We start from the raw sequence: 22472 nt of genomic DNA, 5'->3' as shown, positions 1-22472 counted from the left end.
ACAAATGTCAAATCAGTTAGAGCATGTCTTAACCAGTCATATCATATATTTCTTTATAGGAAAGGAAGCTAAAGTTCCCTTTATTAACCTATATCTCCTGCTGGATTATAAATATGAGGTGACACATGAACAATTCTTTTGTCGTCCACCAACATTAAAGAGTCAAAACCTGCCAGGAAGAGGACTCATAACATTACTACCTTCCATACAGTGAGTAGAATTGTAAGAAGGGCTTTAAGAAGAACCCAAAGATCAGCAAAGTTCAGCTAAGTTTCAACAGCTACTGTCAGATGCAACCCCCAGACCAGTTCAGTTCTTGTCTCTTCTGGCCAAACTGCAAATGTTTTTTTTGGTCACCCATACCATTGTTTGGCAAAATAAGAAAGACACCTGACACCTGCTGTGAAACATGGTGGTGGATGTCTATTAAATCTAAATACCAGGATGTTTAAGAACGTAGGTGGACCTTTCAGCAAGATGTCACACAATTCACAATTCTCACAGACATGCAAATCACAGGAATGCAAAATTCAAGATTCGAGGCCTTCATATTTAAACCATGTGGTGTGTATTGAAAAGGGCAGTCCACAAACCAAGACATCAGAATATACTGAAGGAGGAAATGTTCTGTATGGACAACTGGGCCACCATCCCTCAACAAGTGTTCTCCAACATTATTAAGCATTACAGGAAGCAGCTTAGTGCTGTTCTTCCAGTCCTTTTTGTTTGCACAGATGCTGACCATCAACACAAGGATATTGCAACATCAGTGTACAATCAGCGTGTCAGCCTTAATGTGTGTGCATGTGTATGAGCTGCATTTGTGTGACACACATGTGTGTACCAATTACAACACTGACACTCATTCAAAAGACAAGGTTATGTGAAATCAGCCCCTTCATTCTGCTTCTGTCCTCCCACTCTCTAAAGAACTAGGGAAGGAAGAAAAAGAGAGAAAGGAGAAAAGCCTGCGCTGCCACAGAGCCCATTAAGAACAGCACTCGTGCCTAGAGGCACACAGGCTTTCCTGGGCAGCTGAGTGTGTGTGTGTGTGTTGTGTTGTGTTGTGTTGAAGGGCTATTAGTCTCTTCAGCTACTCTTTTAAAGGAAAGTGCCTTGAAAGCAAACACAGTGCAACAGCAAAACATCATAAGAAATATTCTTGAAGGCAATTTTGCTGATAATTATGGTCATGGCTGGAGGGAGCCAACATCATTAAAAACCCCATATCCCAGACTTTCCATTTTTATGACATTTGTGGTTTTATATACCAAACACAGTCATCCCAGCTGTCCACTATCATCGATATGCGCTGAATGCAGGTTGTGATATTGGGTGACCAAAATTCAACGTCAACGTCCACCACCAACCTAAATCTGACATTGAATACTGACAACACCTGAAGCTAATTTGTTGGTTTTACGCTGTGATGTTAAGTCACAAAAATCCAACATCTTCCAAACATCTAATGCCAACGTTATATTGACGTAAAAATCAACATTTAGTCGTGAGGTTTGGTGACCACAATCCAACGTCTGCTTAACTTCTAATGACGTAATGGCGTCAATGACCCATGCTAGAGGGGTATAAAGCCCCCCAGCATTGAGCTGTAGAGCAGTGAAACTGTGTTCTTTGGAATGATAGTTGAGCTTCATCCACTACTTTAGGGATGAGCTGTGAACTTGGGGATGAGATGAAGTAATCAACCAACATCCTGACCTCATTAACGCTCTTGTCACTAAATGCAATCAAATCCTCACAGACAGTTACTCCATAAATTATTTTTTAATAATCTTGATTTTGGAAGAAAGTATTAATGAGCATGTGTCCCAATTCTATTGTCCATATAATGTATGATATATGTAAATGGCCACTGCTTTGATTGGCTAAACTGTGGTGTGACAGATTTTACAGCAATCTTAGCTGAAACACTTCTTATAACTTCAACCTAAATGGGCGGAGCAAACTCGTGCTGTAGAGAGAATAGCAGGGGGGCTGTAGAGGGAGTCCCAGAGCAAGAAATTCCAGTTTTCTCATAATGCGGCTTTAATATTTGTACAGTGTCAAAATACTAGTATAATCTGTGGTTTTTCATGGTATAGGCGCTTTAATGTTCTATAAAAAGCTTTCCAGTCCCTCCTTCACTGCAGCTGGGCTTTACCCATAAATTTCAGGTGGCCTGATTTAAACGGGCACCGGTTTTGTCATGGCATCTACTTCCTGTGCGGATAAAGGCTGCTGCCTGTTGGACTGAATAAAAAGCATGAAGCACAATGGGCTTCTAGTCATACAGACTGCGTCTGTTCAACATGCTGCCGGGTTCTGGGTTCTGTCACTGACCCTGCAGGACTCTGAAGGGCTTTTATAGATGGGAACGAGAGAGAGAGAGAGAGAGAGAGAGAGAGAGAGAGAGAGAGAGAGAGAGAGAGAGAAAGGGAATGAAGGGTGAAAAGGGGACAAGTGTTAAAGACAGTGCCAGAGTGGGAAAGGTATAGACGCTCAGGAAGGGGAAGAGTTGAGAAAGTGTAAACTATACAGAGAACCATCATTTATTCTGCCTTGATGTCTTTTATAAGCTTGCATTCTCTCTCTACTCTCTCTCACTTACTACACACTCACTCACTCTTGCTTTCCCATCTATGAAAGTCGCTCTCTCTTTGTCTCATAGGATTCTTTTTTTTTTTACAAATATTTTTGTCTACAAACATTTTCTCAGACATTTCCTCCTTGTAGCATTTCGTTAAAACAAGTGTTATGTTGTTCTGAACATGTCTAGTGCGCCCCTAGTGGTTGAAAATTAATTTCTGCTATGTCTGTAACTTCGCCTTCAATTGGTGATGAAACCAGGAGGATTTATCATTTAGTGGTGGGCTGCGACCTTCCAAATACTGATGCTTTCTTTGGTTGCCATGGTAACATACGTAGCAGACAAGCCCCTGATTGATTGATCTGATTCGATACACATAACTGTTTCCTTACAACATAAATGGGAGGGGCTTAACAGCTGTCTTGTTTGAAAGAAGGATGGGAATATAATATTTCATCACATGACCTCATTATGGAAGTATTCGTATCTGTCTGTCTCTCTCTCTCTCTCTCTCTCTCTCTCTCTCTCACCTTTTCTGTGTAGCCTGCTCTCCTCCAGCATGGGCACCATCAGACCTCCAGGACCCAGCGATCCGACTCCAGCGTACACCAGCGGGACGGGCTGTACCACCACGGGCACCCTGCGGGGGTGGACGTGGATGGGGCTGGGGCAGGGGGGCAGAGGATGCCCAGCCAGGGGTAGGAAGGGCTGCCCCCTCAGGGCCACGGAGGGCGGAGACGACACCCGGGACGGTGACAGCTTCAGCCGCGGGACGGGGGTTATGACTGACGGAGGGGAGCAGGACAGCAGGGAGGAGGATGATAATGATGAAGATGATGACGATGATGAAGGAGACCTGGCGGATGAGAGAGTAGGGGAGCGAGGGCAGAAGCGTATTGACGATGACGACGATGAAGGGGACGACGACGATGACGATGATGACGAAGGGGAGGAGCGGGATCTGTTGGTGGAAAGGTCTACAGGCTCTGTCTGTGTCTGAAAGGGGTCGGAGGGAAAGCGTCTGTCAGGTGAATGAGTCCGGACCCGCCTGTCCATCACCAGCACGCCCATGTCTGGATAAGCACGGATCTCGGGAGACTGTTGAGGAGATGAAGGAAAATTATTTTTTCATTTTTTTTTAACCCTTTACACATCACACACTTTCTGTAGAGTCATTTACTGGGATCTGACTGGATGATTTGTAACTATTTGTGCGACAGTTAGGCCTACTACCTGAACTGCTGGTCAGTTCACACCTGGTCAGTGTTGATGTCTGGGGCGAGTTAGCAGGTTTAAATACCAATCTTTCTCGCTAGGTAGCATATTGGAATAAGCACCGCTCAGCTAAGCTCCCACAGTCTGCAGAAACAGTGTTAAAAGCTAAAGGCTTAAGCTAAAGGCCCTCTCACAAGTTATGCTTTAGGAGGCTTTTATGTATTGATGACTCATAAACCTAATCTCTTATTCTTTTAAATAATAGATAATCAGGGATTCATCCTAGTCACACATTTGAACCATAAATTCATGGTTATAAATATTGCAATTACATATGGACTAAAACTATGTTAGTAAGGACCCCCTCAGTCACATTACAGAATGTCTGAGGCTACATCTGCCCTAATTTTCCGCTGTGTTTACTGCGGTTGGTTGGTTTGGAGGCCACTCAGCTGAAATGGAACTTGTTTTGAAACTTCTCCTCCCTCACTCTCTTTCCCTCCCGCTCTCTCTCTCTCTCCCTCTCTCTCCCTCTCTCTGCCCTTCTCCTCCTTAGCCCCCTGTCCAGCTCCAGCCCTTGGGAGGGGGTTGTTTTTTGGGGGCTCCAGCTTATTACAGCTAATTTTCCGAATCCGAGTAGCTTCTGGTCAAGACGATTTTAATGGGGGGAACAAAAGTTTCCAAGAAGTAGAAGAAGGGCTCTGGCGCTAAGCCCACTCAAACAGAGCGCACTCCACTAGGCCTACATGACGCACTTCAAAGCAACCCACGCGCGTCCTGCACTCACACTGTCCCGCCGCCACTCACACGCACAACACTCAATACGAGAGAGAGAGAGAGAGAGAGAGAGAGAGAGAGAGAGAGAGCAGGTGTGCACACTGGCCTCATTCTGCAGTGCGCTCTGTGTATATATACACACATCAGAAAGCCATAACATTAAAACCAGCTGTCTAATACTGAGTAGGTTTCCCTACGTGCCACCAAAATAGCTCAGACTCATCGAGCCATGGAATCCACAAGATCCTTTAAGTCTAGTGGGTTGTAAGGTGGGGCCTCTATGGATCACTCTATGGATCAATGACCAGTTAATGACCTGCCTGATGTTTTGGAGATGATGTGACCCAGTCATCTAGCCAATACAATTTGGCCTTTATCAAAAGTGGCTCAGATTTTTCTGCTTGCCCATTTGTCCTGCTTTCAAAACCTCACCTTCAAGAACTGACTGTTCACTAGTCGGCTTATATGTAGATCCCACCCCTCTGCAGATGTCACTGTAGATGAGGATGAAGTCTATTGATATTCATTTCATCTGTCAGTAATTTTAAAGCTTAGTGTTTAGTGGCGGGTTAGTGTGTATATATAAAATAAATAAATCCAATGACATAATAAAAACTAGTAAAAATTAAATACAAAATAAATTAATAAAATAAATAAACAAAACAAAATAAACCAAATAAATGATCTGAAGCCAAAATAACAGACAAGTACAGGTCTATCAGGAATGATTGTGATGTAGCTTTGCTTAATCTAGCCCATTAAAGCATTTTCTCCTGCTGCTGCTTCTGCTTACCCGTCTTTGTGCCTGCAGGGGTTCTGCTTTGACTCGCAGGACAGGCATCCCGTCCAGCATCAGCATCCTGCTCCAGAACACACAGGGAGAAAAAGACACATTAGCCCGTATTAAAAGTAAGCAAATATCAGTTTGTGTTGCTGTGTATTTTTTTCATATGGAAATAATGTATGTATTTCTATCAAGTAAATTCACTGCATCACTTTTGTGACTGTAAATACATTTATTAAAGAGAAATGAGAAGAAAGGGTTGAAAGAGGCAGAGAGGCAGACAGTGATCCAGTCTAATAGTGTGTGACAAGATGGACCCACCAGGGTGGGTAAAGTGAAATGAACCGTTCAAATTGTATTACGAATCTTTTTTACAGTCATGTAGCACAAAACTCCAGCACAGATGCAGTGCCTAAGTGAAGTGTTGAGCTATTTAGGAGCTCCACCCCCATACACACACCTTACTGTGAATACATCCATCCAGCGGACAGCTGGTTGATGGTGTGTCAATGCTGACAGGTGGCACATGTGAAATATTTATGTTTTGTGTGACAGATATATGAATGTGCCTTGTCTTGTTGTGGAGTTTGTTTCACACTGATTTTATCTCTTTAAATATAGAGAGATTTTTGTAAAGTACTATTTGATAAAAGCTTATAAGAGAGAAGAATGTTTCCATATTGATGTAAGAATTGTAGTGTAATGTAAGATTCAGCTTACATTTACATTTACATTTAAGACATTTAACAGCCATACTTGAAGCTGGAAGGGCTCTTGGTACGGAACAGCTTTTGGCCACTGCCATCAGGTATGGAGAGACTGGTCCATTCTTGGCTTGGTAGGTCAGCCTCAGGGTTTTGAATCTGATGTGGGCAGCTACAGGAAGCCACATGTTACATGGCAGAAAAATGAGCAAGTCTAAGAATCTGAGCCACTTTGACCAGGGCCAAATTGTGATGGCTAGATGACTTGGTCAGAACATCTTCAAAACATAAGGCAGGTCCTGGGGGGTTTATACAGTGTGCAGTGGTCAGTACCTACCAAAAGGTATGAAAGCCCATCTCAACCTACAAGACTTAAAGGATCTCCTGCTAATGACTTGGTGCCAGATATTACAGGAGAGATATATTCAGAGGTGGGGAGTTCATGCCTTAAATGGTTAGATGGAGGTTAGTGGTGGCACAAGGGAGATCTACTCAATATTAGGCAGGTAGTGTTAATGCCATGGCTGTATATGTTTCATATATGTGTGTATCAATAATTCGATATATAAATATATAAAAATGATTCACCCCTTTGAATGCTTTCCTCTTTTATTGCTTTTATAAATGAGCTCATATGCAATTTAATTAAAATGAAAAGTAACAAAAAAAACTGAATGTCAATTCATTAGAAATATATAATGTAAAATAAGTGATTGCATAAATATTCAATATTCAACTCAGTATTCAGTAGATATACCTTCACAGCACAGCTGTCTCACATAGTAACACACCAGGTTTGCACATCTGGACACTGCAATTCTACTCCATTACTCTTTGCAAAACTGTACAAGCTCTGTCAGGCTGCGCAGGGATCATTTTAGACATTTAGACATGATTCCTATTTCTATTTCATAATGCACCCACCGAATGTAATGTATTTTTTTTTTTTGCAATACATTACATTCAGCAAATTGACAGTAATTAGGCCTTATAAATGTTCAGATGTTAAAAAGTGGCCATATTCAGACCATTAGAACACCAAAAACACACATAGTTTGACCAGGGATGCCAAAACCTTGTATGTGTGTGAGGTGTGTGGGTGCGTGTGTCCAGAAGACTTATACAGCTTGGCTCATAAAGCACTGAAAATGTCATCACTCTCACTAAAGCATGAAAAAACACAGTAATTCTAACAGCCATGCCGTACTATGCACTCCTTTGCTGCAAGACGCAGATGCTAGGCCAGGAAATCTGTAATGTAGTCATGACACACGCCTAATCTTATCAGAGTATTCATTGCACAACTTCAATTTACTGGCAAGGCAATGGCCTTTGTGCAATGGATCGACGTACCACTCACCGCATCATTGGCATGGATGTTAAGCAAAATGGGAAAAAATGCGCCAAGGAAATAATATTATGCTGCCTCCCCCTGACAAAAAATGTTGCACGGTGTTGCACTACAGTGAACACGTCCCAGGTTGGCGGGGTTAAGCAGGCCAGCAGGCTTTTACAGCTCAGCATATACAGTAGCGTGTTGATAAATGGCTCTGGTTGATTGCGTGCGGAAATCACCCTGATTCTCTCCGCAGCAGCCGCTGATTCAGGAGAGACACAAAACAGAAACATGCTGACTGCCCCGGCCTCCGCTGACCTGCTTTCCGTACCATTATGAGTGTGTGTGTGTGCGCGACAGTAGTCAAGCAGGCAGGATGTCAGAAGAAATAGGTGAGGTCCTGAATGGCTGCACACCAATTACAAGTCCACAACCCAGGCTACTTTAAGTGTGTGTGAGAAACTAGTGTTTGAAACCCAGAACTAGTGTGAGTCCCAGAACACCAAACTCTACTTAACCCCTTAGGACTGCAGGCCTATTATTCCATGGTCAGTAGAACACAGCAGTGCTGGCTTATGGGAGCAAGGGTTAGGTTCAGGGTCAGTTCGGTGGAAACAAAAAAATGGCCACCCTCAGAAACGTGAAGTGACTTACAGGCACAAGCATTTAGTAAAGCTCAGTGACAGGTCCAATTAAAATCTCTTTTTCAGGTTGCCAGGGGGTCATAAGGAAAGGAAGTGTGCCTGGTAGGATGGAAAGTGGTGGAGGTGTAGTTCCCAAAAAGGTAAGCCCTGTTTACACCTAGTCTTTTAATGTGCTATTTGGGCTATAATCAGATTTTAACCACAAGCATTCACACTTGATGGTCGGACTGAAGTCTAATGGAGGTGGAGGTGGTGGTGAGGTCTCTTCTTCATATGCAGTACTGCAGACTGAGAGGGACTTGGTCGTGGCTTATCCGAATCAATAATGTGAATGTACCTAATATGCATTTAAACCAGATTCAGATCTGATCACTCAAACCACTTCAGGAGGAAATCTGAGACATATTTTAGTGAGATGTTTCTCTAAGATACATTCAACAACCAAAACACCTCCTAATACTGTGAAGGTCCCTCCCATCAGATTTTAATCGGACTAACTGGAAATTCATGTGGTGTAAATGCATGTGGTTAAATTCTTATCAGGTTACAATCTAGATACTAATCACATGAAATGACTAAGAGTCTTAGACATTCTAGCTAAAATGTATCCCAGACTACCTTCTGCAGTGGTTTAAACCATTAGCTTTGAACCAACATTTAAAGTGAATAAACCTTATCCAGGTATAATCCTAATACTCCCATTGGTCATCTATACGATTGGAGATGCTTTCTTTATATATATATATATACACACACATCTTCATCTACAGTGGCATCTGTCAAGGAGTGGTGGTGAGGGGTCTCTTCCTCATATGCAGAACAGCATAATGAGTTATCATTATTTGAAACCTGTGGAGGTACATTGGGATAATAATTACCTGGTTCAGATGGGCTAAATTGGTCTTAAATGGCCAAAATGATTGAGAAGTTGGTTATCCAGGACATCAAGGACAGTTATATGGGTTATCTGGCCTAGCATGACCAAACTGGGGAAACTAGAAAACCAGCATGACCATCATAACATTGCTGGTTAACCAGCATGACCACACTGGTCCATCAGACTTAAAACATACCCTGGGCTGATGTAGAGCTAAACTGGGCAATCAGGTTAACCAGCTTGACCATCTTAAGCTGGCTGGGCTGTTTTTTTTTTATTTTTAAAATTTACCAGCAACTAAATGGAACTTATTTTTATCCATTGATTTAAACATAGATCTCAGTAATAACCAAATCATTTGAAAATGTGGTGCCACCATTGTACTTTAGTTATTTGTAAGTTATTAATGTAAAGATTTCAAACTACTTTAAGTTATTCTGTCCAGTTCTAAGATTATGAAAGGGAGGAACTGAAGTGTGGGCCCACATACAGAGGTAAATCCAACAATTCTGTACACAGCATACTTCCTGATCCACCCTGAGTGTTTATTTGCGCAAGGAGTCCCACTTTAAGGCAGTTTACAGTTCCTCAGACCAACCGTCAACATCTGATGTTCTAGTAGACAAGAACGAGAGCCTTATGTTGGACAGCTGTGTCCCTGTAACACATCATACAATCTCTATGAGGCTTGAATTCGCCCTGAACATCAATAAATCACTACACTGAGGCTTTGTTGCCATGTACAGTCACTGCAAGGGTTTAGAAACTGAGTGCTCAGCATCAGTTACAGGATCGGCATGCTAACAGCAGGACCGTAATGGCTACTAATGACTAACTAGGTCTGCCGTAATGGGAAGTGAATGACTGTCTTCGGGATCAATGAAAGGTTGTGGTTGGAATCTGTATTGGAGTTGAATGGCCTCTGTGGGCAAGGGGAGATTTGCTTTGGCGCTTGTTTTGGTGAGGGAGAAGTTCTGGCGTTAGAAGAATGGGCCAAGATCAACCTCATTCAGAATGAGACTTGAAATGTCAGTGAAGAGAGTTCAAGGTGGATTCACTTCAGTGTAAACGTGGTAGGGGATGAGTGGCTATTTTGGCCAATCCTGACAACAAAAAAAAAAACCCAGACATGGCCAAGCGCATGTAAAGGAATACTTCTCCTCAGAATGCTAATTCTGCTAACAGTGAATACATACTAGGAGCCAAACCAGTATTATTTAAAGTCAGACCACAGAGTTGTGCAACTGATGCCATGATGTCATGTTAGGTAAAGTGTACCTTAAGGTATTTCAGAGTGAGCGTGAGGATCTAACGTCAGTTCTTCTAATAAGTATGGATTAGTGGTGTCAATCTGTTGAAAGGTTTAATCGCGTTAATCACAACAATATTCTATAATTAATGAAGTTTAATCACAAGCACATCCTTACATTTTTGGTTGGGATAACAAATAAATATATTTGCCTAATAAATATGCATAATAAACTGGCTCGAGGAATCAGATTTTTTTCCTTATCATTTCTTAGTGTAGTTTTGATGAAATGTAATCTTCCCTCTGAGCTCAACAGTAGCGACGCTGCGTTTATATTTCTAAATAAAAGCGCTAATATGTCACCAGGCTCTGTAAAAAGAGTGACCTGTGGGAGGAAGTTGGAGCCAAACTTGGTCATTTGTGTTAAGAAAGGTTAAAGTTTGCAGGTTAATCGTGTGTGTTAACGCATTAACACTGACAGTACTAGTATGGATATCAATGTTAGATATGAAAGATGTTCTGGATCAGGATCAGTAGAAGTACAGAGACTGAGTGAAAATATTACTTAATTATTAATACACATATCACTGCTGTCCAATGAAAAACATGTATCTCCATTTTTGTCTATGTGTAGTTTTCTCCATGGTTTAAATCCTGTAGCTGCTCTATACATTGTGTGGATAATTCTAGATGAATTGACCAATAGAAATGCTCTGAATGTTTTTTTATTATTATTATTATTAGTAATAAACACTGACCAATAAAGGACCAATAAACGTAATATTTTTAATTTAAAAAACAAAATATATTTGAGTCAAAACAATTTCCAAACGAATGTTTAAATAAAGTCTCCCTTTTGGCTGCATGTGAGGTGGAGCTCATTTAAACTAGTTTTTTCCAGCAAATGATTATTTTTATTATAAATAAAAATAAATCTGCTGATTATTTTCTCTATATTCAATATTTAAATTGGTGGGATTCTTTTGTATTTTTATTGAGGTTGCCCCCCTCCACCCCATACTGGTATTAGCACATGTACTATTAGCACATGTACACAGTATGATAACAATCAATTTTCATACCATGATATACATAAACCCGCTAAACCACTAATAGGTATCATCAGATAATTGGTTTAAAATTCTGATTAGCATCAGACAGATGTTTACATTTGGCTGCTGTTTGTTGATGTACTTCCCAGCTAACAGAGAACACTACAGTACATTCAGCAATGATTTTAAAAGGTTCAAAAAGGTTAATAATGAAGAAATGTGTTACAGAAACAACATTAGGAATAACAATAACAAGGAATATTGTGAATTATTACATATGACAAATGATATTCCAAGCCTTTTTTGTTTTACTTTTTGATGAGAAGGGCTCATGTAGCTCATGACAATCCTGAATCTCAAATTTATTAGAATATTTCATTTTGAGTTTGAATAAATTACTAATCAACTTACTAATCAAATCATAAATTTCATCATAAAAATGGATCTATAGAACACCAAAAAGGATTCCACTACTGTTACAAGTCAAAGAACCCTTATTTGATTCTGTTTACACCTTCAAAGGGTCTTAGTAAAGACAATGGCCCTTTACAGAATCCTGATACTGAATGGGTCGTCTCTATGACGATAAAACTCTTGCATATTGTTTCTTAAAGAACCTTTACTCTGGTACTAGATACTAGATAAAGCCCTTTTTTGTGAAGATTCTTCTCAAGAGCCCCCAGTTCTAGAAGAAGTCTGAACGTGAATCGCCTTCTAAAAGCCCATCGCCAATTCCAGGATTTCACCTAATCCTTGTCTGAGGGGCTCACCAGAAAAGAATTAGGCATAACACCACATCTTTTGGCTTCAGCAGATGAGTGCTGAAAACTAGGCAGAGACAAGAAAGTGGTGACTCAACGTTTTTGGACAGTGTTTTGTAAAAGAGACAGTCGGTTTCATCAGAGTGCATGACCTCAGTCAGGTCAGCACGACTTCCTTCCACCCTGCTGCGCTGCCAATAAACAGATTCAAGCCTTACCCCCAATGCCTCCTGCGCAAACGCTGCCAACTCCACCTCTCCTAAATGTTCTCCCTTCTCTCGCTGACAGATAACAGTGTTAATGGACACCATTTCCTGTTCTCCTTACTTTATCACCATTCTGGCTGCGCTTAGTTTGAAGGAACTTTGCTCGAAAATGCTAATGGGGCTAACAGCGATGAGAAAAGGGCGTGAGTAATTCTAAGTAATGCTAACTGATGTTTGCTAATTGTTAATAACTACTAGCAGTGTTAGCATTCTTTTATTAGCCAATATCATTCTTATAATGATGATGTGACCAACATACACATATTTAGTTAGACCTAATTTTGCATTGATTTCCCATTGGGATTTGCTTTTACAGGACTTTGACATACTCAGGTCTTTTACAGCTTTAAAAACACCTGCTTAAGTCCCGCCTTCTCACAGCCACAATTGGTCTACATGTACCTGCATCTACATCAGCCATTGGACAAGCTGCTTCCCACCACAGCTGATTGCAATCTAAACCAGTTTAAGTTTACCTGACTTTTTTATTTATTAATGCACTCTTATTTTTTATTTACATTTAGGAAATTATATTTTAAGAAACAAGTTCAAATGGAAGGAGATGATTTAGCAAAATTAATTATATAATAAGGTTAAATATTAATTTTGCTGTATTAATGGTAATTAAAACAATTGCATACTTTTACAGATATTTAATTCCCTCCTAACACACACACACACACACTGATTAACTTAAATGTTGGACAGCAAACAGATCTTGGCTGCTCAGAAACATTTGGGATGAGGGGAAAATTGTGTAAATTAGATTTTTGGAGCTATTGCTTTAAGGATTAGGTAATAGAAGCTTGTGCTAAATGGTTATAAATCTTCGTCCCGAAGCACGGAATCATCTGGAATTGATATTCACAAAGTACTGATCTAAAATCAGGACCGTCCTAACCTGCACTCATCCTATTGTCTGTGTGTTAAAGATCTACTCTATAGACCTAAGAGGTCTCTGGACTGACCCCCTGCCGTCTGAGGCGGCTGTCAGTGATAGATAACAGAGATGTCTTGGTCTTCCCGCTCTGGATCTGTTTGCAGGAACACAGGCCTGTCCCACTGGATTCTCCTGCTTTGCGTAATCTGTCCTCGCCAAAAAAACCCAGCAGTGACTTCAGACTTTCCATTTCAGCGGCGCTAGTTTTCCTTGGCAGGATGACTCGAGTCGGATGGGGGCTGCTGCTGGGCAGAGCCAGGACATTGCTGAACCTCAGAGAGTGTGCGTGTGTGTGTGTTTGTATGAGCACTCGGGAGAGGTGAACTGTTCCACTGTCTGTTTTCTACGAGAGAGAACACACCACGTCCAAGACCACGAACAAAAACAACCCAAGGGGCGATGCTAAACGTCCCAGTTTTCTCAAACCAATATCTGGTTTAGAGGAATGTCTGAACAGTGTCATCTCAGCAACCAACCAGAAGGACAATTAAAATGATGGTTCTTGTTAGCTGAAGCTACCTGTCTTGAAACCCAGCAACCAAACAAGTACAGCCTGTCCCCTAAATGTTCCCTCAGAAGCCACACATGCTGTCTAGGCTGCAAGGCCTGAGTGCTGTTACTCAGATGTAAATGGTTGTCACAAATAAGCTGATGACACGAGTGGACACTGACATGGTAATTAGCTAGACAATATCAGCTGAGACAGAAGCTAGCTAATGTACACTTTACATAGTGCAAGTAAATACACATCCTGGTCCTAATTGGTTGACAAGCAAATAGAAATATCTCTTTGTTCTGATTGGTTGTCAAGCAAGTAGATGTACCTCCTTTTCCTGATTGGTTGACCAGCAAGCAGACATGCATCCTTGTCCTGATTGGTTGACAGGCAAATAGATACACCTCTTTGTCCTGATTAGTTTTCGAACAAGTATATATGTCTTCTTGTTCTTATTGGTGGAGAAGCAAGTAGATGTGTCTCCTTGTCCTGATTGGTTGACAGGCAAACAGATACGCCTCTTTGTCCTGATTGGTTGACATGCAAACCGATATGCCTCTTTGTCCCGATTGGTTGACAGGTAAATAGATAAGCCTCCTTGTCCTGGTTGGTTGACAAGCAAGCAGATATGCCACCTTGTTCTGGTGGTTGACAACCAAATAGCTATGCATCCTTGTCCTGATTGGTTGACAGGTAAATAGATACACCTCTTTGTCCTAATTGGTTGACAGACAAAGAGCTATGCCTGTGTCTTGATTGGCTCACTTTATTTGGCTCACTTTATCAGCCAATCATTTAACAGCAATGCAATGCATAAAATCATGCAGATGCAGGCCAGAAAATCACAGCAACCACTAGAATAGGAAAAAAAATAATATCATGTATCATGTATCATGATTCCTGGTTTCAGACTAGCTGTTTTGAGTGTTTCCAGAACTGGTAAAGAACAAACAGCCAGTGAGCGGCAGTTCATGAGAAAGGTCAACAGAAAGTGGCCACACTAGTAGGCTACAGTAGGCTACAGTAACTCAGATAACCACTCTACAATTGTGGTGAACAGAAAAGCACCACAGAATGCACAACAACACCACCTCCAACCTTAAGACAGATGGGCTACATTGGGTTCCACAAAGCTGAGGCTGCAGTGAGAGGCTCACCAAAACTGGCCAATCGAGGACTGATGAAGCTTGAATTCGTCACCAACAGCATGAATGCATGGACCCAACCTGCCTAGTGTCAACAGTCCAGGCTGGTGGAGGTAGTATCATGGTGCAGGGATTGTTTTCTTGGTAATACCAAAGACTGAGTATTGTTGCTGACCATACACCTCTTCAAGACCACAATTTCTCTTGCAGCTTTACTGAGTTTGCTTCTGAAATCAAGCTTCTGCAGTTCCTCTGTCATTCACCCTACACTCCCTTACCACAAGCTAGCCAAAACACACTCCTTCACACATCTGGAATTGATTTGGGACATGGCAGAAACTGCATTAGACACCTTGACCCCCTACAACCGGCAGGTTGAGCTTGGTGGAGTATGAGGCATGGAGGAGGCCTTTAAAAGATGCTGGCTGTCTTTCAGGCGTAGTGGAAAACAGAGTCGATCCAATAAGACAAATGTCTTTTCTCTTTAACAATAGACTAATCAGAGCTGACAGGATGTGTTCCAGACTGACACATGCAAGCGCACTCAGAGGAGTGAAAAAAAAGAGAGTCACAAGGCTGTCTTTCCTGTCACACCGTTGGCCGAAACCTCGAACGAGGTGCAAAGACACTTTTTCTTCTTCTGTCTTTTTCTCTTTCTCTCTTATTTTGCTTTTCTCTCATTCTCTCTCTCTCTCTCTTCCATTTTGTCATCAGGTTCAGGCCTAGCTGCATTCATGCCCTGTTCTAAGAACAGCTTTTGTGCTTTATCTTACAAATGGCAAGGTCACTGAATCGGGGGCTGTCAGAAACTGATCTCAGATCAGCATGGGACAAAAAATAAATAAATAAAAAAGCCCAGGTTGACGAGCCCATTCTCCCTCTTGGCCTCTCGGTCCCAGGCTGGATCTGCTGGTGCTGCCGTGTGCTCTAGCATGAGGAGCGCGTGCCAGAAAGATCTGAAGCCGCCTCTTTAGTGTTCCCTTGGACGGGCTCAGACAGATGTGTGCAATTTGACTTGAACTATTGAACCGCATGCTCTCAAACTGTTTATTGTCAGAGGCCCGGGGATTGCGCAATAGCTGAAGGCCATCGCTGTTTGGCGATATTGCGCAAACGGTGCCGAGAAGAGCGTGAGGAGCCCATGAAAAACTCGACGGAGCTAAGGTGCTCGTAAAGCGCTGAGATTTGCCGAGACGTGCCGCGAGCATTTATCGAGCACCTGAGAATTATTAGCTTCGATATGATGGTTCGAGCCAAGTGGGTGACCTCATGCCAAACCATGACCTCAACCAATGAAGTGGGGACAAAACAAACAAGAGCGTTAACTACTGTGGCTGCAACCGGAATGGCTCCCTTGTGCAACAGGACAGCCAGGACGAGGAGTCTAATTAATTACTGTAAATAGCAATTTTCCATTAAGCTCTAGCACTAGACTTGATCTATTTGCAAAGGAATGAACTTGCCTCCTTACTTCATTCCTGGCTACTTATCATAATTACTTGCAGCGGAGTTGGTCAACTACTAAGCCTTTGCATTTTCTCGCTTGCATCTTGTGCAAGACTTTAAGAAAAAAAAGGGTTTATTTAGCACTGAAAAAGGGATTCTTTGACTTCTAACAATAGTGAAACCATTTGTGAAGCTATTAAAGGTTAATAAAACCATTTTAAAAAGCTATTTATAGAACTACAGAACCTTCAAGAGATTTTTCTTCATTTACATATTCAAATGGTTCTTCGAGGGTCATTTTTCTATAGAGAGCCACTGCCTTTACTAAAGAGGACAGAAATTTTCTTTGTGCATGACCATAAACGACCAAAAGGTGCTAGTGCCTGGTGTGCTAGCACAGCTGGAAGAGATCTGCACGCATTCCCACCAGGCCCTACAGGCTCGGGGGGCAGTGGCTGGCCCTCCCCAGCTGTCCTCGGCATTGTGGGAAAGCCTGGGCTTCCTCTAAAGCAGTGCCAGAAAACACTCAAGCAGTGTAGCGAGTGCCAGTGACCAAGCATGCTAACTAGCGTGACCACTAGCTAAACCGCTAGGAGAGACTGTACATCATTGCTGAAAAGCAAAACTTGACCAAAAGGGCAAGATAGAGAAAACACGAGCAAGAAGGCAAGAAGAGAGTTTCTTATGGAGAGTGATGCACTGGATTTAATTTACATATTCAAATGTTTATAATTTCCTCATTGATAAAATATGTTGCATAAACACATTTATTGCCCCAATGAAACTGAAAGCAAAAGCATGTTGATGGAATATGGTGTATATATATACACCATATTCCACACACACACACAAATCAGCCATAACATTAATACCACCTCCTTATTTCTACACTGATTGTCCATTTTCATCAGCTTCACTTCCCACATAGCACTCTGTAGTTCTATTATTACAGACCATGCAGTCCATCTGTTTCTCTGTGTACTTTCTCATGTTAGCATTCCTTCGCCCTGTTCTTCAGTGGTCAGGACCCCACAGGACCACCACAGAGCAGGTAGTATTTGAGTGGTGGGTCATTCCCAGCACTGCACTCAACACTGACTCCCCTCACTGTCTACTCTTCTAGACACTCATATTTAGTTGGTCCACCTTGTAGACATAAAAAAAAAAGCCAGAGACAGAAGCTCATCTGTTGCATGTGTTGGTCATCCTCTAGTCCTTCATCAGTGTTCATGGGACGCTGCCCACAGGACGCTGTTGGCTGGATAGTTCTGGTTGGTGGACTCTGCTCAGTCCACGCCAGCGTTACTGCAGTGCTGAGAATGACCCACCACCCAAATACCAAATACCACCTTTTCTGCAGTGATCCTGTGGGGTCCTGGCCAGTGAAGAACAGGGTGATGGGAGGCTAACAGAGTATGCAGAGAAACAGAGGGATACATTATGGAATTATAGAACTACAAAGTTCTATAACCTATATGCTAAGTGGAGCTGATAGCATGGACAGTGAGTGTAAAAAAAGCAAGTGGTATTAATGTAATGGCTCATCAGTCTATATAGTATGCACAAGTTTGAACTAAGTTGCTTCAATGTATCATGGGAAGGAAGCAAACGAGAGATGACTGCAAAAGAGTCTGCAACACATTCTCGCCTTGGGTGACACCTCGCTTTTCAGCAGAAGTTACTGTGCGGCCTTTTGTCTTGTCCTTCTTAGCTAAGCATTTTTGAGCTCATAACGACTCAGGCAGCTGTGTTTGCCTCCCAACACCACACACACACACTCTCTTACGGGACTGGGCAAGGACTGTTATTCTCCCTCCTGCCCTCTGCTCTGCTGGAAAAGCTGCAGCTGCAACTGCAGAAAAAGGAGAGTAGACTGGAGGGAAGTGGAGAAAAAAGCATTCCAGAGTTTCTTTGTTTGTTTGTTTGTTTGTTAGAGATGTTCTACTTTAATTTTTTCTTCATTATCCTTATTAGCACGACTGAGCACTCTGTTCTTTGCTTTGGCAACAGTGGTTAATTACAGTCCGTGCCAATAAAGCCTCTTCGAGAACAACAGAAGAAGAAACCTCAAACTCACACTTGCATACTCCTGCCTCATGCTAACACAGCAGAGCACAGCTTGTGATCAGTGACAGACTCTTAAACCAGTAACCCACTCCATGCCTGCTCTTCTTCAAGGCAAGGGGGTCAGGCCCCACCAGGGGGTCCCTTGGAGTCATGGGGTCAGAGTTCGGCCACAGGAAGTGCATCCGCTTGCTGCGTTCTGGCGTTACGGGCTCCGTCTCTTTCCAGAGAGCAGCTTAATGGGCCTGGCAGTCACCGGGGAGAGCCCCTATTTCCCGTACACTACACAAACCACCCTGCTTTGTGTAGGTCGGTGAATCACAGGCTTCTGGGTGTGTGTGTGAGTGTGTATGTGTGATTCACTTGGGTTTTTGTGCCAAACAGAGTGTCAGCCTCAAAACAAAATGCTTTAGAAATTGACCGTCACAAATCCGAGCCTAGATCTCTTCACTCTATTTCAAGGACGGTTACAGCACAACCATGGAAGAAAGTGAAGGAGAAAGGTGGCATCTGACAAGAGCACAGCAAGCTGTGAAGGATAGCGCAGATAGCAATCTTTCCTTGTATAGCACTGGTTTAAGGTTCTAATGCTGAGGAGCCTGCTCCAGGACACCTTGATGAAGGCCTGATTATGAGCAGCTGAATCAGTATACAGTTGAATCTAGTGGTTTTCAGTGGTTATACTGGAAACCATTGTTTCACAATGTAGGATTTCTCAGTTAGTCAGATAAGTTCACAGAAGTGAACCCTATTTCCAACAGGAGGAGAGCTCAGAGGCTTCTTATTCTTGGATTGGCTATTGAGCTTAGGAGTTAGAACACCTGTTTTGTAAACTACCCCCAGGAGAAATTCATAGGTAAGCTAGTTAACTTAAGCCAAAAGTGAAGAGATATCCTAAAGGAACTAGAGAAAAGGGTACTGCAGGATCAGCGTCGGGTTCCACAGGCCTCGTTCAACACTGATTCATCTCATCTGCTCACAATCAAGCCTACTTTCATGTGTCTTAGAGTGGGAAGGCATATGTACAGTCCAGTCCAGTAAACAGGGTTATCTGTTTACCACAAAAGTTACAATAATGGAACCATTTTGGTGCTATACAGAAGCATTTTTAAAAGGTTCTTTACACAACCACTTAGAACAGGTACTTGATTGCAAAAATAATCAAAGAACCATTTATGCATTGAAATGGGTCTTTATGTTGCCATGGTTTATGGCATGGTCTATGGCCTTTATTAAGTGATCTAAAGAACCCTCTTTTTAAGGGTGAATTCGAATAAGGAACCACATGTATACAAGGTACACTTAAAAAAAAGGTTCTTTAAAATTCCTTAGTAATGGCAATAGTTCTATATAATAACCATAATCACTCAAAGAGCCATTTGAATAATGGTTAATGAATGGTTCTTTTTTTTTACAAATGGTTCTTTAAGGGTTCCCTTACTAATGTCAATGGTTCTATATACAATAATTCCAAAAAACACTTTGTATGCTAAAATGGGTTATTTGCATTGGTGGGAAACAAAAAGGGTTCCACTGGTGTAATGAAAACCCCTTTTCAGTACTATATATGAAGCCTTTTGTGAATCAGAAGTGCATGATGGAAAAGCTAAAATTAGCTTCACTAGAGTTTCACTATCAAAGAACCCTTTTTTCAGTATTATAGACAGACGGACAGACAGACAGACAGGCCTTTAATAATCCTGACTGATTATGACATGGGTACTCCAGGACCAGGATTGGGAACCACTGGATTACAAAATGTACACAAAAAGAATACAGAGCACCATGTTCCCAGTGCTGGGTCCTGCTGTCTAAGTTGATATACCCAGCTAGCTCCCTTCGTCATGCCTGTTGACTAGAGCCATGTTTGCGCTTCGCCCACGCTCCCTGACCTCTGACTTCTCCCTGTGCTGTAGACGTGCAACCCAGCTAAGACAACAAACTGACCAGGGATGAACCTGCCAGCCGTGCATGGGCCGCGGGGTCAGCAGAGGGCCAAAACATGGCCGACGTTTGCTTACGTTCCAGATGTTTCAGCTGTGGAAGGTCCTTGGAGAAGGAGCAGGCCCAATGACCCCGGGCCTCTGGGCCTCTGGGCCTCTGTGACCGGAGGCTGTAACTCAAATATCTAGAAGAGAGACTATAGTCAGGCTAATAGGCATACAGGATGGATGTTCAGGTGTGTGTGTGTGTGTGGGGGGGGGGTGAAGCTTAAAACTTTGCTGCAAAGTGAAATGGGTGATTTCAGATAATCGTAGTTCCTAATAAAGGCTGTAGAACGTATGTAGAAATACTTTGAGCTGCCACTGAAAGACTCAGTTGAAAGGAAGTTCCTTTACAGCATTGCTTCAAATCAAAGACATTCAGAGCAAAGAAAACGTGAATTGTGGATCTAGGTCAGAGGTTCTCAGTCTTGGTTCTGGAGTATCTAGCTCTGCATATTATGATGTATTTGCCACTTGAAAACACGTAAACCACAAATTATCAGCTAATTAACAAACCCTCCTGAGCTCATTCAGAGGTTCCTCAAGACCAGGTGGATTTGTGGAAGTTGGAACAGACGGTTTCAGACGATGTGTAGTTTCCAGCCACACTCTTAAAAGGCTTTCTCAATGGTTCTGGGCCTTAAACTTCCATTAAAAGATTCTTAGAGGAGCTGATAGAAAATTCTTCTTTAGCAATTCTCAGTCATGCTACTGGAGTATCCAGCTTGAATTTGATTCCAGTCATCAGCCAATTAACCAGACTGTCCTGAGCTTAATCTATAGTGCTCCAGGACCAGAGATGGCAATGACTGGTCTAGGTGGACTTGAAGTTCAAAGTTTCAGAGCTTGATTTTCTCCATTCTGACTCAGAATGTCCTTAATTACATAGAAGAAAGGTAAAGTAAGTAGATTCATCCCTCCAAGACCAGTCCCAGCCACTAAACCCACAGCTCTTCCAGCTAACCGCTATTGACTCAGTTGACTGGAGGAGGTCAGTCTTCACCAGGCTGCAGATATTGTTGATCCAAAAAGCTGTGCTTGGTATTTGGAGGGGATCCAACACAAGTATTGCACAGTGAGTGAGAGTAGCACCCTGGGAGGTTCATGCAGCGTGCTTTTTTTTATGTATACATAGCTGTCCATGTGTTGCTTATATATGCTGGTCTTCTGCATTCTGAGCATAGTATTGGCACCACTGATAGGAATGTGTAAGTGTAAACATACAGTAAATAGTGTCACTTGTAATGTATTGCGAGAACCACTACAGAGAGAAGAAAGCACTCGCATACCAGGAGATGAACTTGACAGTGAAAGTTCCTAATCCAAATTTGGCCACTTAATATTCAGTGCCATTTATTATGGATAATTAATAACACACAAATAATTGCCATAACTGTCAACAGCGACCCACGTTGTTAAGAATGCAGTCTCTAATAAGCAGATAAAAAAGATTACTACGCAGTTTATTCTCACCGTAACTCAAACCTCAAGCCCTTCTCATTTGAATATCTCATTTGAATTCCTTCATTGAAGTTGAGGGTCACAGACAGCGGTTGATTTGTAGCTACAGCACTCAGATTGACAGATAGCTGGCTGTGTGTTGACAGCCAACTCAGTAAAATGACAGCTGAGCCACGGTGTGTAAAAGGGTAGAAAGAGAGAGAAGAGGCAGGCAATGCAATGCAGATTTAAGGAACTGACCTTGTTTGAAGTCTCGGACCGTGAGGGCAAGAACTGTTATCCTTTAAAGCGTCCTTTTGGCTCTCTCTCTCTCTCTCTCTCTCTCTCTCTCTCTTTTTTTCTTTTGCTCTGCCAATGTTTTCCTTGTCTCTTGCCTGCTACACACACTCTCTCTCTCTCTCTCTCTCTCTCTCTCTCTCTCTCTCTCTCTCTCTCTCTCTCTCTCTCGTTCCCCTCCTCTTCTGTGGGCTACTCAGGAGGAAATGAATGGGGGAGCTCTCTCACTAAGCTGTTGTAGTCTGAAAGCACGCATCACATGACCAATCTGAATGAGGGGAAGGGGGGTGGACCCTTAGGCTGCCAGGGGCGAGGACAATATACACCCACCCTGGCGGAGGTCTCTCTCTCCCTTTTGCGCTCACTCTTTCTTCTGCACTCTCTCTCCTGTGTGTGTGTGTGTGTGT

At 42.3% G+C, this 22472-nt stretch overlaps 1 protein-coding gene across 2 annotated transcripts in view; it reads right to left on the bottom strand.

Moving 5' to 3' along the window:
* Positions 1 to 22250, bottom strand: part of klf12a (Kruppel like factor 12a) — a 32217-nt gene extending 9967 nt beyond the window's left edge. Inside the window, exons 1-3 of one of the 2 annotated variants that reach the window (XM_072657303.1) lie at positions 22030 to 22250; positions 5373 to 5442; positions 3118 to 3685 (exon numbers count right to left, since the gene is read on the bottom strand). In XM_072657303.1, the coding sequence (XP_072513404.1) occupies positions 3118 to 3685; positions 5373 to 5438 (634 nt within the window). In that variant the 5' untranslated portion in view covers positions 5439 to 5442; positions 22030 to 22250. The remainder of the gene's footprint in view (positions 1 to 3117; positions 3686 to 5372; positions 5443 to 22029) is intronic. The other variant, XM_072657302.1, reaches the window with a different exon arrangement.
* Between the last annotated feature and the right edge of the window lie 222 nt (positions 22251 to 22472).

Source organism: Salminus brasiliensis, chromosome 15 (assembly GCF_030463535.1).
Source record: "Salminus brasiliensis chromosome 15, fSalBra1.hap2, whole genome shotgun sequence".
NCBI lineage: Eukaryota > Metazoa > Chordata > Actinopteri > Characiformes > Bryconidae > Salminus > Salminus brasiliensis.
This window is presented reverse-complemented; position numbering and strand designations above follow the sequence as displayed.